The 17,593-nt window shown below is 41.4% G+C and overlaps 1 protein-coding gene across 1 annotated transcript in view; it reads left to right on the top strand.

The window, feature by feature from the left end:
- Positions 1 to 2,161: 2,161 nt before the first annotated feature.
- The window catches only part of myo10l3 (myosin X, like 3), a 78,034-nt gene continuing 62,602 nt past the window's right edge, over positions 2,162 to 17,593 (top strand). The window contains exon 1 of the mRNA XM_014408260.4: positions 2,162 to 2,437. Coding sequence (XP_014263746.3) covers positions 2,417 to 2,437 — 21 coding nt within the window. The 5' untranslated portion in view covers positions 2,162 to 2,416. The remainder of the gene's footprint in view (positions 2,438 to 17,593) is intronic.

The following is a 17,593-nucleotide window of genomic DNA, read 5'->3' as shown; positions in this document are numbered from 1 at the left end:
ACCCGGTGGCCCCCATGTGTGTGTCAGGTGATTGTGAGAGGGTATAATCACCTCCAGTCAAAGTGTCTGTGAGCGGTAAACTAGCTTTGGCACAACAATGGGATTGTTCAAGTATTACTCCCTGAAAATCCTTACAGGAACGCAAAACAGTGACTGCACTGTTCTTATAAAAGCTGCTCTTAACCTTTTGATTAATAAGTACCAACTAACTAACTGACTACCAACAACAGGCTTGTATAATCTAATGCAACAGAAATGCTGAATAGGCATTTTGACATATTAGGAGCCAGAAAGGCTGATCAGTACATATAATGTACTTTGATTGAATTCACCAATTTGACTCAAAAGTTGAGTTAGTGACTGAAAGACAAAATTGAGAAGGATTTGCAAGATTTGGGGATTGCACTTTGCTCTATTTAGTAGATTTTGCCACTAGTATTGAGGTGAATTAAAGGTACAAATAAAGAATACGGTTTTCTCAGAGGGGTATTGCAAAAATGCTTAGAGAAATGTTTGAACATCCCATATATGTTACTTTAAAATACTGTGTAGTAAACTCACTAATCAGTGGTAATATAGCTCTATCTCTGAAAACATGGTGTTTCAAAAGTTTTTTTAAAAAGAGAATGAGCTTCAAAGTAAAATTATAAAATAATTTTAAGCTGTGAGAACAACACTATCAAATCAGGAGACTGACCAAAACATTCTGCCATATCACACAGCAAGCATCTATTATATAACAGACTGCATACAGTTTGCAGTCTGGGGCTGTTGCATGACTGCTCAGTATAGAGTAACATATTCGTCTATCTGGTGTTATCATACCTGTTAGCAAAGGCAGTACATGAGCTGCAAAATGCACATCCATTTTTTGATTTCAACAAATAACAACAAAGAAGAAAATGATTTTTGTGTTGAGACTGTAAAGCAGCTGTCTGTGATTTTATAAATGGCTGCTGAGGACCCCGTCAATCACCGATACATCATTTCATATCATTATTTATTTATAAAATGTATCTATTCATTATTTATTATTATTGATTTGTGAACCAAAAGAAAACCAAAAGAATGAGCTTAAAGACACACTGGCTACCCATTTTTAAATTTGGCACCATGACACATATAAATATATTTTTATTTATCTTAACAGTATGACAGCTTGAATATAAATCCTTAAAAAAAATAAAGTGAGAGTAAGGAGATGATGAATCACCCGGCGTGATGAGGTATTTGAATATTTTTCAAATTCAGTGCCAGTAGAAAAACTGCAACAAATGCATACCCTTAAAAATAAACAAATACAAACAAACACCACATTAGGGAGCTGATTAGTGTTTAGAAAATGAGACCATAAGATGACCATTAAAACAAAAGCCCCAGAGCTGAAATTAGAAACAAACCGACTACAGCAAAATGTAAAACAACCCAAATCAGACAGACAGCAACAATACCAGATGCAAAACAGCAAAAACCACACAAACCGACTTCACAAGAGACAAAGAACGGCTGCAAAGGCATGCAAAATTACTAAAATACAACCAAAATGTGCCAAAATGAAAGGGAATGCATGCTTTGGTTCTTCATAGGATGAATGTGGGGCCTTTACGTATTTGTACCCGTTTGACCTCATAGCTTCTTCATCTGTCAGTGACTCTTAGGTAAAGAAAAAGAAAGAAAGAAAAACGCATTGAAGAATAGAAGACTGACAGCCCAGTTGTGCATTCAGTGCTCAATATGCTTTACAGTTTTTACTTGGCGATGGAAACATATGAGTCTAATAAGAAGGTCCTCAAATCAAATAATCATAAAATGCTCATTTTATCGGAAAGATTTTTTTTAAGACATCTGCAAAAATAAAACCAACTTACTCCTCCTGATCTGCTTCTTTCTTCTCTGTATATTTTTTCCAGGAAGCAAAATAATGACTCAGACTCAGTCTCACCCTAGATATACATAGAAGTAGATTCATATTAGGCCTGCTGTGCTATAATAAACCTTTTTAAGCAAAAACCTGGTATGTTGGATACATGTGCACATCCTTTTAAAATCTGTAGAAACATGAACAAAGAGGGCGTATGCTGATGGGAGGGCTGTGGCTCAGCAGGCTCCTCCTCCCTGCATAATAAGCCGGGTCCATTGAAATGAGTAGACAGCAGAAACGGCGCAGGCAGCTCCACAGCGGCTTGTCGGGACACTTCAGAAAACAAGTCCGAAAGTGTCCGAAAATCAGAGAGCAGAATGACTCGTTTCATGACTGGCACAGAGTTGTGAGCAAGTATCCGGAAAAAAAGAGAAAATATTTTATTATCTTACCGAAGCGGATGGGAATAATTTGGGAATACAGCCCGCTCTCCTCCTCAGCTGTGGTACCCTGAAGTCAGACTACAAAGAGCCGTGAGGTCGAGCACTGGTTAAGATGAATACTTCCTTTTTAGAGGTGAGTTCGCCTGCTTTCTCTATAGCGGTATGAATACTTTTTAGTAGCTCTTTGCTTTAATTTGGAGCCCTACATGGATTTTTGAGACCTTCACGCTCCTTTGTTTTGTTTCACCACACTGTGTTTTGAGCTTTTTATAAATGCGGGATGGGTTCAGACCACTTCATGATTTTCACACCCCTGTAAAAGCAGCCCTTATTATGACTGCGGTAAAGTGAGCCGTCATTTGTGAGCCGCGGTCAAGCCAGCCGCCTCCTATCCGCCGCCTAAATTTCCTTGCGCTTTTACACCAGTCTTTACGGTAGCGCCTTTTCGCTTTATGTGCCGATTGAAAGCCTATACCCGCGCACACGTGCACGCGCGCGAACAGTCGCGCGCGCACAAATTACAATGTAACGGCCCGATACAGTCAATACAATTATGGAAATGTCAGAAATTCATTAAAAATCCTCCTGAGTAGTTGATGTACAACTTTCAACACATCCCTCCTCTGGGACACCTACTGTACCTGTGTGCCAATTTTCATCCAGATTTACTGTAGAATTCCTCAGAAATTAAAGGAAACTTATATTCAATTCAATACAGTCAATACAATAGAATTATGTCAATTTTCCAAAATTCATTAAAAATCATCCTGAGTAGTTGATGTACAACTTTCAACACATCCCCCCTCTGGGACACCTACTGTACCTGTGTGCCAAGTTTCATCCAGATTTACTGTAGAATTCCTCAGAAATTAATGGAAACATTTATTCAATCTAATACAGCCAATGCACTACAATTGCATCAATTTTCAGAAATTCATTAAAAATCATGGGGATGGAGCTGGACTCCCTCAAGGTGGTGTCGGAGAGGCGGATGCTGTCCAAGATAAAGACAATGTTGGATAACACCTCCCACCCACTCCATGACATGTTGGTCAGTCACAGGAGCACGTTCAGTGAGAGACTGAGATTACCGAAAAGCACCACTGAACGACACAGGAAATCATTCCTGCCTGTGGCCATCTCCCTGTACAACGCATCCACTTAACACACTGTTTGCTGCTACAGCTACACATGTTTCTTTTCCAAATATTTATTTATAAGTGACTTATATATGTATGTATGTATATATATGTATATATTGTACTATTCTTAGTTAGCGTATTGTCTGTCTTGTCTTAATGTTGGTTTAAAATGGAGCACTGTAACAAAAAATAATTTCCCCCAGGGATCAATAAAGTATTCTGATTCTAATTCTGATTCTGATCCTGAGTAGTTGATGTACAACTTTCAACACATCCCCCCTCTGGGACACCTACTGTACCTGTGTGCCAATTTTCATCCAGATTTACTGTAGAATTCCTCAGAAATTAAAGGAAACTTATATTCAATTCAATACAGTCAATACAATAGAATTATGTCAATTTTCAAAAATTCATTAAAAATCATCCTGAGTAGTTGATGTCCAACTTTCAACACATCCCCCCTCTGGGACACCTACTGTACCTGTGTGCCAGGTTTCAGCCAGATTTACTGTAGAATTCCTCAGAAATTAATGGGTACTTGTATCCAATGCAGTCGGCCAATACAGTAGAATTATGTCAATTTTCAAAAATTCATTAAAAATCATCCTGAGTAGTTGATGTCCAACTTTCAACACATCCCTCCTCTGGGACACCTACTGTACCTGTGTGCCAATTTTCATCCCGATTTACTGTAGAATTCCTCAGAAATTAATGGAAACATTTATTCAATCTATTACAGCCAATACACTACAATTGTGTCAATTTTCAAAAATTCATGAAAAATCATCCTGAGTAGTTGATGTCCAACTTTCAACACATCCCCCCTCTGGGACACCTACTGTACCTGTGTGCCAAGTTTCATCCATATTTACTGTAGAATTCCTCAGAAATTAAAGGGTACTTGTATCCAATGCAGTTGGCCAATACAGTAGAATTATGTCAATTTTCCAAAATTCATTAAAAATCATCCTGAGTAGTTGATGTACAACTTTCAACACATCCCCCCTCTGGAACATCTACTGTACCTGTGTGCCAAGTTTCATCCAGATTTACTGTAGAATTCCTCAGAAATTAAAGGGTACTTGTATCCAATGCAGTCAGCCAATACAATTTAATTATGTCAATTTTCAAAAATTCATGAAAAATCTTCCTGAGTAGTTGATGTACAACTTTCAACACATCCCCCCTCTGGGACACCTACTGTACCTGTGTGCCAAGTTTCATCCATATTTACTGTAGAATTCCTCAGAAATTAAAGGGTACTTGTATCCAATGCAGTTGGCCAATACAGTAGAATTATGTCAATTTTCAAAAATTCATTAAAAATCATCCTGGGTAGTTGATGTCCAACTTTCAACACATCTCCCCTCTGGGACACCTACTGTACCTGTGTGCCAAGTTTCATCCAAATTTACTGTAGAATTCCTCAGAAATTAAAGGAAACTTATATTCAATTCAATACAGTCAATACAATAGAATTATGTCAATTTTCAGAAATTCATTAAAAATCATCCTGAGTAGTTGATGTCCAACTTTCAACACATCCCCCCTCTGGGACACCTACTGTACCTGTGTGCCAAGTTTCATCCAGATTTACTGTAGAATTCCTCAGAAATTAATGGGTACTTTATTCAATTCAATACAGTCAATACAATAGAATTATGTCAATTTTCAAAAATTCATTAAAAATCATCCTGAGTAGTTGATGTACAACTTTCAACACATCTCCCCTCTGGGACACTTACTGTACCTGTGTGCCAAGTTTCATCCAGATTTACTGTAGAATTCCTCAGAAATTAATGGAAACATTTATTCAATCTATTACAGCCAATACACTACAATTGTGTCAATTTTCAAAAATTCATTAAAAATCATCCTGAGTAGTTGATGTACAACTTTCAACACATCTCCCCTCTGGGACACCTACTGTACCTGTGTGCCAAGTTTCATCCAAATTTACTGTAGAATTCCTCAGAAATTAATGGAAACATTTATTCAATCTATTACAGCCAATACACTACAATTGTGTCAATTTTCAAAAATTCATGAAAAATCATCCTGAGTAGTTGATGTCCAACTTTCAACACATCCCCCCTCTGGGACACCTACTGTACCTGTGTGCCAAGTTTCATCCAGATTTACTGTAGAATTCCTCAGAAATTAAAGGGTACTTGTATCCAATGCAGTCAGCCAATACAATTTAATTATGTCAATTTTCAAAAATTCATGAAAAATCTTCCTGAGTAGTTGATGTACAACTTTCAACACATCCCCCCTCTGGGACACCTACTGTACCTGTGTGCCAAGTTTCATCCATATTTACTGTAGAATTCCTCAGAAATTAAAGGGTACTTGTATCCAATGCAGTTGGCCAATACAGTAGAATTATGTCAATTTTCAAAAATTCATTAAAAATCATCCTGGGTAGTTGATGTCCAACTTTCAACACATCTCCCCTCTGGGACACCTACTGTACCTGTGTGCCAAGTTTCATCCAAATTTACTGTAGAATTCCTCAGAAATTAATGGAAACATTTATTCAATCTATTACAGCCAATACACTACAATTGTGTCAATTTTCAAAAATTCATGAAAAATCATCCTGAGTAGTTGATGTCCAACTTTCAACACATCCCCCCTCTGGGACACCTACTGTACCTGTGTGCCAAGTTTCATCCAGATTTACTGTAGAATTCCTCAGAAATTAAAGGGTACTTGTATCCAATGCAGTCAGCCAATACAATTTAATTATGTCAATTTTCAAAAATTCATGAAAATTCTTCCTGAGTAGTTGATGTACAACTTTCAACACATCCCCCCTCTGGGACACCTACTGTACCTGTGTGCCAAGTTTCATCCAGATTTACTGTAGAATTCCTCAGAAATTAAAGGGTACTTGTATCCAATGCAGTCAGCCAATACAATTTAATTATGTCAATTTTCAAAAATTCATGAAAAATCTTCCTGAGTAGTTGATGTACAACTTTCAACACATCCCCCCTCTGGGACACCTACTGTACCTGTGTGCCAAGTTTCATCCAGATTTACTGTAGAATTCCTCAGAAATTAATGGGTACTTGTATCCAATGCAGTTGGCCAATACAGTAGAATTATGTCAATTTTCAAAAATTCATTAAAAATCATCCTGGGTAGTTGATGTCCAACTTTCAACACATCTCCCCTCTGGGACACCTACTGTACCTGTGTGCCAAGTTTCATCCAAATTTACTGTAGAATTCCTCAGAAATTAATGGAAACATTTATTCAATCTATTACAGCCAATACACTACAATTGTGTCAATTTTCAAAAATTCATGAAAAATCATCCTGAGTAGTTGATGTCCAACTTTCAACACATCCCCCCTCTGGGACACCTACTGTACCTGTGTGCCAAGTTTCATCCAGATTTACTGTAGAATTCCTCAGAAATTAAAGGGTACTTGTATCCAATGCAGTCAGCCAATACAATTTAATTATGTCAATTTTCAAAAATTCATGAAAATTCTTCCTGAGTAGTTGATGTACAACTTTCAACACATCCCCCCTCTGGGACACCTACTGTACCTGTGTGCCAAGTTTCATCCAGATTTACTGTAGAATTCCTCAGAAATTAAAGGGTACTTGTATCCAATGCAGTCAGCCAATACAATTTAATTATGTCAATTTTCAAAAATTCATGAAAAATCTTCCTGAGTAGTTGATGTACAACTTTCAACACATCCCCCCTCTGGGACACCTACTGTACCTGTGTGCCAAGTTTCATCCAGATTTACTGTAGAATTCCTCAGAAATTAAAGGGTACTTGTATCCAATGCAGTTGGCCAATACAGTAGAATTATGTCAATTTTCAAAAATTCATTAAAAATCATCCTGGGTAGTTGATGTCCAACTTTCAACACATCTCCCCTCTGGGACACCTACTGTACCTGTGTGCCAAGTTTCATCCAAATTTACTGTAGAATTCCTCAGAAATTAATGGAAACATTTATTCAATCTATTACAGCCAATACACTACAATTGTGTCAATTTTCAAAAATTCATGAAAAATCATCCTGAGTAGTTGATGTCCAACTTTCAACACATCCCCCCTCTGGGACACCTACTGTACCTGTGTGCCAAGTTTCATCCAGATTTACTGTAGAATTCCTCAGAAATTAAAGGGTACTTGTATCCAATGCAGTCAGCCAATACAATTTAATTATGTCAATTTTCAAAAATTCATGAAAATTCTTCCTGAGTAGTTGATGTACAACTTTCAACACATCCCCCCTCTGGGACACCTACTGTACCTGTGTGCCAAGTTTCATCCAGATTTACTGTAGAATTCCTCAGAAATTAAAGGGTACTTGTATCCAATGCAGTCAGCCAATACAATTTAATTATGTCAATTTTCAAAAATTCATGAAAAATCTTCCTGAGTAGTTGATGTACAACTTTCAACACATCCCCCCTCTGGGACACCTACTGTACCTGTGTGCCAAGTTTCATCCAGATTTACTGTAGAATTCCTCAGAAATTAAAGGGTACTTGTATCCAATGCAGTCAGCCAATACAATTTAATTATGTCAATTTTCAAAAATTCATGAAAAATCTTCCTGAGTAGTTGATGTACAACTTTCAACACATCCCCCCTCTGGGACACCTACTGTACCTGTGTGCCAAGTTTCATCCATATTTACTGTAGAATTCCTCAGAAATTAAAGGGTACTTGTATCCAATGCAGTCGGCCAATACAGTAGAATTATGTCAATTTTCAAAAATTCATTAAAAATCATCCTGGGTAGTTGATGTCCAACTTTCAACACATCTCCCCTCTGGGACACCTACTGTACCTGTGTGCCAAGTTTCATCCAAATTTACTGTAGAATTCCTCAGAAATTAAATGAAACTTATATTCAATTCAATACAGTCAATACAATAGAATTATGTCAATTTTCAAAAATTCATTAAAAATCATCCTGAGTAGTTGATGTACAACTTTCAACACATCCCCCCTCTGGGACACCTACTGTACCTGTGTGCCAAGTTTCATCCAGATTTACTGTAGAATTCCTCAGAAATTAAAGGAAACTTATATTCAATTCAATACAGTCAATACAATTTAATTATGTCAATTTTCAAAAATTCATTAAAAATCATCCTGAGTAGTTGATGTACAACTTTCAACACATCCCCCCTCTGGGACACCTACTGTACCTGTGTGCCAAGTTTCATCCATATTTACTGTAGAATTCCTCAGAAATTAAAGGGTACTTGTATCCAATGCAGTCGGCCAATACAGTAGAATTATGTCAATTTTCAAAAATTCATTAAAAATCATCCTGGGTAGTTGATGTCCAACTTTCAACACATCTCCCCTCTGGGACACCTACTGTACCTGTGTGCCAAGTTTCATCCAAATTTACTGTAGAATTCCTCAGAAATTAAAGGAAACTTATATTCAATTCAATACAGTCAATACAATAGAATTATGTCAATTTTCAAAAATTCATTAAAAATCATCCTGAGTAGTTGATGTACAACTTTCAACACATCCCCCCTCTGGGACACCTACTGTACCTGTGTGCCAAGTTTCATCCAGATTTACTGTAGAATTCCTCAGAAATTAAAGGAAACTTATATTCAATTCAATACAGTCAATACAATAGAATTATGTCAATTTTCAAAAATTCATTAAAAATCATCCTGAGTAGTTGATGTACAACTTTCAACACATCCCTCCTCTGGGACACCTACTGTACCTGTGTGCCAAGTTTCATCCAAATTTACTGGAGAATTCCTCAGAAATTAATGGAAACATTTATTCAATCTATTACAGCCAATACACTACAATTGTGTCAATTTTCAAAAATTCATTAAAAATCATCCTGAGTAGTTGATGTACAACTTTCAACACATCCCCCCTCTGGGACACCTACTGTACCTGTGTGCCAGGTTTCAGCCAGATTTACTGTAGAATTCCTCAGAAATTAATGGGTACTTGTATCCAATGCAGTCGGCCAATACACTACAATTATGGAAATTTCAGAAATTCATTAAAAATCATCCTGAGTAGTTGAGGTCCAACTTTCAACACATCCCTCCTCCGGGAAACCTGCTGTACGTCTGGGCCAAGTTTCAGCCAGATTTACTGTAATATTCTTCAGAAATTGCAGGGAACTTATGTTCAGTGCAAGAAAGGCTGAAAGACGACCACCACTGAACAAGACACACAAGCTGAAACGTCAAGACTGGGCCAAGAAATATCTCAAGACTGATTTTTCTAAGGTTTTATGGACTGATGAAATGAGAGTGAGTCTTGATGGGCCAGATGGATGGGCCCGTGGCTGGATTGGTAAAGGGCAGATAGCTCCAGTCTGACTCAGACGCCAGCAAGGTGGAGGTGGAGTACTGGTTTGGGCTGGTATCATTAAAGATGAGCTTGTGGGGCCTTTTCGGGTTGAGGATGGAGTCAAGCTCAACTCCCAGTCCTACTGCCAGTTTCTCGAAGACACCTTCTTCAAGCAGTGGTACAGGAAGAAGTCTGCATCCTTCAAGAAAAACATGATTTTCATGCAGGACAATGCTCCATCACACGCGTCCAAGTACTCCACAGCGTGGCTGGCAAGAAAGGGTATAAAAGAAGAAAAACTAATGACATGGCCTCCTTGTTCACCTGATCTGAACCCCATTGAGAACCTGTGGTCCATCATCAAATGTGAGATTTACAAGGAGGGAAAACAGTACACCTCTCTAAACAGTGTCTGGGAGGCTGTGGTTGCTGCTGCACGCAATGTTGATGGTGAACAGATCAAAACACTGACAGAATCCATGGATGGCAGGCTTTTGAGTGTCCTTGCAAAGAAAGGTGGCTATATTGGTCGCTGATTTGTTGTTGTTTTGTTTTTGAATGTCGGCGAGGATTCCGCACGGCACTCCCCTCCATTCACCTCGCGAATCTCCGCTCTCTTCCAAACAAAGTCGACGAATTACTGCTCTTAAACCGGACTAACAAGGACTTTGCACGCTCTGCTGCCCTGTGCTTCACTGAAACCTGGCTCAGTGAGCGAGTCCCAGACGCTGTCTTAAATCTGCTGGGCTTCCAACTTCACCGGGCGGACCGCGAAACAGAGCTCTCAGGGAAAACAAAGGGTGGTGGAGTCTGCTTCTACATTAATGAAGGTTGGTGTACTGATGTCACAGTGTTACAGAAACACTGCAGCCCACACTTGGAAAGTTTTCTCATCAACTGTAAACCTTTTTATTCACCGCGGGAGTTTTCTTCCTTCATGCTGGTCGGAGTTTACATCCCTCCACAGGCCAACGCGAACAACGCACTGTGCGAGCTGGCTGACCAGATTACTACCCTGGAGAGGAAATTCCCGGATTCCTTTACAATTATTCTTGGGGATTTTAACAGAGCAAACCTAAACTACGAACTCCCTAAATACAGACAGCATATAGACTGCCCCACCAGGGACAACATCATACTGGATCACTGCTACACCACTCTAAAAGATGCCTATCGCTCTGTGCCCCGGGCAGCTTTGGGACATTCTGATCACTGCATGGTCCATCTTATTCCAGTTTATAGGCAAAAACTCAAACGTGCCAAGCCTGTAGTCAAAACTGTGAAGAAGTGGACTAACGCAGCAAAGCAGGAACTGCAGGACTGTTTTGACTCCACTGATTGGACTGTTTTTGAAGCTGCATCTGAGAACCTAGATGAGCTCACGGACACTGTGACATCATACATCAGTTTCTGTGAAGACGTGTGTGTGCCAACAAAGACCTTTTGCACATACAACAACAATAAACCATGGTTCACTCCTAAACTCCAACATCTTCGCAAGGCCAAGGAGGACGCCTACAGAAGTGGTGACAGGGTCCTGTACAAGCAAGCCAGGAACACACTGACCAAGGAGATCAAAGCAGCTAAAAGGATCTACTCCCAGAAGCTGGAAGAACGGCTCTCAGCCAACGACCCTGCGTCAGTGTGGAGGGGCCTGCAGGAAATCACCAGCTACAGACGCCCCCCACCCACTATTGAAGCAAACAAAGACCTGGCCAACGGGTTAAACACTTTCTATTGCAGGTTTGAGACGGACAGACTCCCATGCCCCACCCTCCCCTCCCCAGGGACATTGCTTCAGACATTGACCCCCAACACACCTTCCACCTCTCCCCCCTTCACTCTGCCCCTCCCCAATCAAGACTCAACGACCACCCCCACCCTCCCCAATCCAGACTCAACGAACTCCACCACACCTCTCACCCCCCTTTCCTCCTCCCTGAAACTAAGAATACACACTCAGGATGTGAGCCGACTATTCCAGAAACAGAAGCCCAGGAAAGCCCCCGGACCAGATGGCGTCTCACCCTCCTGCCTCAAAACCTGTGCTGAACAGCTGGCTCCCATCTTTACTCGCATCTTCAACAGATCCCTGGAGCTGTGTGAAGTTCCCTCCTTCTTCAAACGCTCCACCATCATCCCTGTTCCCAAGAAACCCACCATCACAGGACTGGATGACTACAGACCTGTCGCCTTGACGTCTGTGGTCATGAAATCCTTCGAACGACTGGTGTTAGCCCATCTGAAAGACATTACAGGCCACCAGCTGGACCCTCTGCAGTTTGCCTACCGGGCAAACAGGTCAGTGGATGATGCAGTGAACACGGGGCTGCATTACATCCTGCAACACCTTGACTGCCCGGGAACTTATGCCAGGGTCCTGTTTGTGGACTTTAGTTCGGCTTTTAACACCATTGTGCCTGAACTTCTTTCCTCCAAACTCTCCCAGCTCAGCGTGTCACCAGCTACCTGTCAGTGGATCACCAGCTTCCTGACAGACAGAAAGCAACAAGTGAGGCTGGGGGAGATCACCTCTGAAACCCGGTCCCTCAGTATTGGTGCCCTCAAGGATGTGTCCTCTCACCACTACTGTTCTCCCTCTACACTAACGACTGCACCTCCAATAACTCTGCTGTCAAACTCCTAAAGTTTGCAGATGACACCACTGTCATTGGCCTCATTCAAGATGGTGATGAGTCTGCATACCGGCAGGAAGTTGAGCGGCTGGTACTCTGGTGCAGTCAGCACAATCTGGAGCTGAACACTCTTAAGACTGTAGAGATGACAGTGGACTTCAGGAGACATCCCTCAACTCTGCTCCCCCTCACCATATCAGACAGCCCTGTGTCGACTGTGAAGATCTTCAAGTTCCTGGGTACAACCATCTCCCAGGACCTGAAGTGGGAGACCAACATCAACTCCATCCTCAAAAAGACCCAGCAGAGGATGTACTTCCTGAGACAACTGGGGAAGTACAGTCTCCCACAGGAGCTGCTGATCCAGTTCTACACTGCGGTCATTGAGTCTGTCCTGTGCTCCTCCATCACAGTCTGGTATGGAGCAGCCACTAAACAGGACAGGAGCAGACTGCAGCGGACTGTACGGGCAGCAGAAAGGATCATCAGCGCCCCCCCCTGCCCTCCATCCAGGATCTGTACCTCTCAAGAACCAGGAAACGGGCAGGGAAAATCATCGCAGACCCCTCACACCCTGGACACAGACTTTTTGATCTGCTGCCCTCTGGCAGACGGTACAGAAGCCTGCAGACCAGGACCACCCGACACAGGAACAGTTTCTTTCCCCTCGCCATCTCCCTTCTTAACAGTTGACCTGTCACACTGCTCCCACTGCCAGACTGCAACTGCACCTTATGTACATTTTGTAGTATTCATTCCACCTCATTCATTTCTGTATTTTATGTATATAAGGTTAGATTCGTTATTTATAGTTGGTTTACATAGCTTTGTGTATGTATGTGTAATGTGTATATATAGACGTGTGTGTGTGTGTGTGTGTGTGTGTGTGTGTGTGTGTGTGTGTGTGTGTGTGTGTGTGTGTGTGTGTGTGTGTGTGTGTGAGATTTACATTGCTGTGCTTGAGAGCCACCATCTACCGGAACCAAATTCCCTGTATGTGTCTGCACATATACAGTGGGGCAAAAAAGTATTTAGTCAGCCACCGATTGTGCAAGTTCCCCCACCTAAAATGATGACAGAGGTCAGTAATTTGCACCAGAGGTACACTTCAACTGTGAGAGACAGAATGTGAAAAAAAAAATCCATGAATCCACATGGTAGGATTTGTAAAGAATTTATTCGTAAATCAGGGTGGAAAATAAGTATTTGGTCACCTCAAACAAGGAAAATCTCTGGCTCTCACAGACCTGTAACGTCTTCTGTAAGAAGCTTTTCTGTCCCCCACTCGTTACCTGTATGAATGGCACCTGTTTGAACTCATCATCTGTATAAAAGACACCTGTCCACAGCCTCAAACAGTCAGACTCCAAACTCCGCCATGGCCAAGACCAAAGAGCTTTCGAAGGACACCAGGAAAAGTATTGTAGACCTGCACCAGACTGGGAAGAGTGAATCTACAATAGGCAAGCAGCTTGGTGTGAAAAAATCAACTATGGGAGCAATCATCAGAAAATGGAAGACATACAAGACCACTGATAATCTCCCTCGATCTGGGGCTCCACGCAAGATCTCATCCCGTGGGGTCAAAATGATCATGAGAACGGTGAGCAAAGATCCCAGAACCACACGGGGGGACCTGGTGAATGACCTGCAGAGAGCTGGGACCAAAGTAACAAAGGTCACCATCAGTAACACACTACAACGGCAGGGAATCAAATCCCGCAGTGCCAGACGTGTTCCGCTGCTGAAGCCAGTGCATGTCCAGGCCCGTCTGAAGTTTGCCAGAGAGCACATGGATGATACAGCAGAGGATTGGGAGAATGTCATGTGGTCAGATGAAACCAAAGTAGAACTTTTTGGTATAAACTCAACTCGTCGTGTTTGGAGGAAGAAGAATACTGAGTTGCATCCCAAGAACACCATACCTACTGTGAAGCATGGGGGTGGAAACATCATGCTATGGGGCTGTTTTTCTGCCAAGGGGACAGGACGACTGATCCGTGTTAAGGACAGAATGAATGGGGCCATGTATCGTGAGATTTTGAGCCAAAACCTCCTTCCATCAGTGAGAACTTTGAAGATGAAACGAGGCTGGGTCTTCCAACATGACAATGATCCAAAACACACCGCCCGGGCAACAAAGGAGTGGCTCCGTAAGAAGCATTTGAAAGTCCTGGAGTGGCCTAGCCAGTCTCCAGACCTCAACCCCATAGAAAATCTGTGGCGGGAGTTGAAAGTCCGTGTTGCTCGGCGACAGCCCCAAAACATCCCTGCTCTCGAGAAGATCTGCATGGAGGAATGGGCCAAAATACCAGCTACTGTGTGTGCAAACCTGGTAAAGACCTATAGTAAACGTTTGACCTCTGTTATTGCCAACAAAGGTTATGTTACAAAGTATTGAGTTGTATTTTTGTTATTGACCAAATACTTATTTTCCACCCTGATTTACGAATAAATTCTTTACAAATCCTACCATGTGGATTCATGGATTTTTTTTTCACATTCTCTCTCACAGTTGAAGTGTACCTCTGGTGCAAATTACTGACCTCTGTCATCATTTTAGGTGGGGGAACTTGCACAATCGGTGGCTGACTAAATACTTTTTTGCCCCACTGTACTTGGCCAATAAACACGATTCTGATTCTGATTCTGATTCTGAGATGTATATTTGTGAATGTGGAGATGTTATATTGGTTTCACTGGTAAAAATAAATAATTGAAATGGGTATATATTTGTTTTTTGTGAAGTTGCCTAATAATTATGCACAGTAATAGTCACCTGCACACACAGATATCCCCCTAAAATAGCTAAAACTAAAAACAAACTACAAACTACTTCCAAAAACATTCAGCTTTGATATTAATGAGTCTTTTGGGTTCATTGAGAACATGGTTGTTGTTCAATAATAAAATTATTCCTCAAAAATACAACTTGCCTAATAATTCTGCACTCCCTGTAGGTCTGTTGACAGAGCTCTGTACAGGTCTGCTCGAGCTGACCTGAAAAGGGGTCCCACCTGTCCAGCAACAACACATGGCATGGAATAATAGACATCATAAACCACAGAGGCAGAACTGTGAAAACAGAAAACCTGAGTGTGCAGCTAGCAGAGGACATAAACAGCTTCTTTGCCCGTTTTGAAACACCACAACAGCAGCATTAATCTGCCTCAGCCCTGCTCCCATCCTCATCCTCACCTGGTTCCTGCACCGCTCCATTCACTGTAACGGAGCACGATGTCAGATGAGTGTTCCTAGCAGTGAACCCCAGGAAGGCGTCCAGACGGAATACGTGGTAAAGTGCTAAGACCATGTGCCCACCAGCTCACCCTCATCTCCACCAGAATCTTCAACCTCTCACTGGATGAAGCAGCCATCCCATCCTGTCTAAAATCAGCCACAATCATCCCAGTACCAAAGAAGTCTCCCATCACCAGCCTGAACTATTATTGCCCTGTGGCCCTCACACCGGTAATCATGAAACTAGTCCTTCAGCACACCAAGGATTACCTCCCCCCAGAATTCGACCCCCACCAGTTTGCATACCGTGCAAACAGATTCACAGAAGATGCCATCACCCTCCACTCGGTGCTGAGTCACCTAGAACAGCGGCAGAGCTACGCCAGAATGCTCTTTGTGGACTACAGCTCACCCTTCCACCACTCGCCCATTGAGAGCCTACTAACTTACTGCATCACAGTATGGTACAGCAGCTGCACTAAGGCGGATAGAGCCACCCTCCCAGCATGTTTGCAATGAGTAGGAGATGCTCTGTATCTCACTGTACAACTGTATAGTGACAAAGGTATTGGGTTCTTTTCTAAAAATTGCTATAAACAGAGGAACCCAAACTGATGAAAAGTGGCGAATATTTTTTTTCAAATGACTATTTTTAGTGGATTTTTGATATAGAAGCAGAATGACAGAATGTTAAAAGAAGTTACTTTTAGTCATTCTAAGCTGGGCATTGCGTTCTCTGGCTGTTCAAAGCCATGGAACTTTAGACTTTCCAAGCAAATAATGATGGCCATACTGATGTTCTTTTCAGTACATTTTACTTTATGTTCATTTTCATTTTTATGATGTTTCTATTTTTACATAATTCCTCCCACATAGCAAAATTGGTATGGCCTGGATCTGTCCCACACAATGTGCTTACACATGGCCTGCGTACCGCAAAGAATGACGGCCCTATGGTGGCCCAGATCTGGTTTACCAGAGGTGGCCCACACATGAGCCAGCACAAGGCCAGTTGCAGACACACTGCTGGCCCTGTGCTGGCCCAGAACAGTTTCAGCTCTGGCCCCAGATGTCAGCCTAATGTGTACCTTAGCCATGTAAGCCATGTAATAACAACATGTGCTGGAACATAATAGTGCAAAAGTAACATGACGAAACTCTGTTCAGACAGTGAATGGACTGATTCTTATACAACACTTTTTTACTCACCCATATTACTCAAAGTGCTCTATACAACATGTCACATTCACCCAATCAGGCCAAATGTGGCATGCCATCACATAAACAGTGCCATCTTACCATGCCAGAAGTCAGCCAGCAGTGCCGGCTTGACACCAGATCCAGGCAAGACCCGTCTGCTATGTGGGATGACTTGTTCTTTTGGCATTTTAGTTGTGGATTGTGTTTGGACTGTGTCTCTTGCCCTTTCAGTATTGTTTCCTTGTGCTTCTAAGTGTCCCTTTGTTTCTTTTTAGGTTATGTAGTATGGGTTAGAGATATTTTGTATGTTGTTTTCGTTTAATAAATCCGCCTTTTGGATTATTCCCTGATGTGCCTGAGTTCTGTTATTTAGTGTCACTTTGAAAGGACACACATCCAGCATTGACATATAATTGTTCTTTCAATTTTTGATAAAGATTACAGTGAATTGAGATGTAACTTGGCCCAGAGGTACGGTAGGACGCCCAGAGTAAGAAAGTGTTGAAAGTTGGACCTCAACTATTATGGGTGATTTTTAATGAATTTTTGAAATTTCCATAATTGTAGTGTATTGACTGTATTGAATTGAATATAAGTTTCCTTTAATTTCTGAGGAATTCTCCAGTAAATCTGGATGAAACTTGGCACACAGGTACAGTAGGTGTCCCAGAGGGGGGATGTGTTGAAAGTTGGACATCAACTACTCAGGATGATTTTTCATGAATTTTTGAAAATTGACA

This window comes from Maylandia zebra, linkage group LG16 (assembly GCF_041146795.1).
Source record: "Maylandia zebra isolate NMK-2024a linkage group LG16, Mzebra_GT3a, whole genome shotgun sequence".
NCBI classification, from domain to species: domain Eukaryota; kingdom Metazoa; phylum Chordata; class Actinopteri; order Cichliformes; family Cichlidae; genus Maylandia; species Maylandia zebra.
Note: the sequence above shows the minus strand (reverse complement) of the source record. Positions and strands in the feature narration are given on the sequence as shown.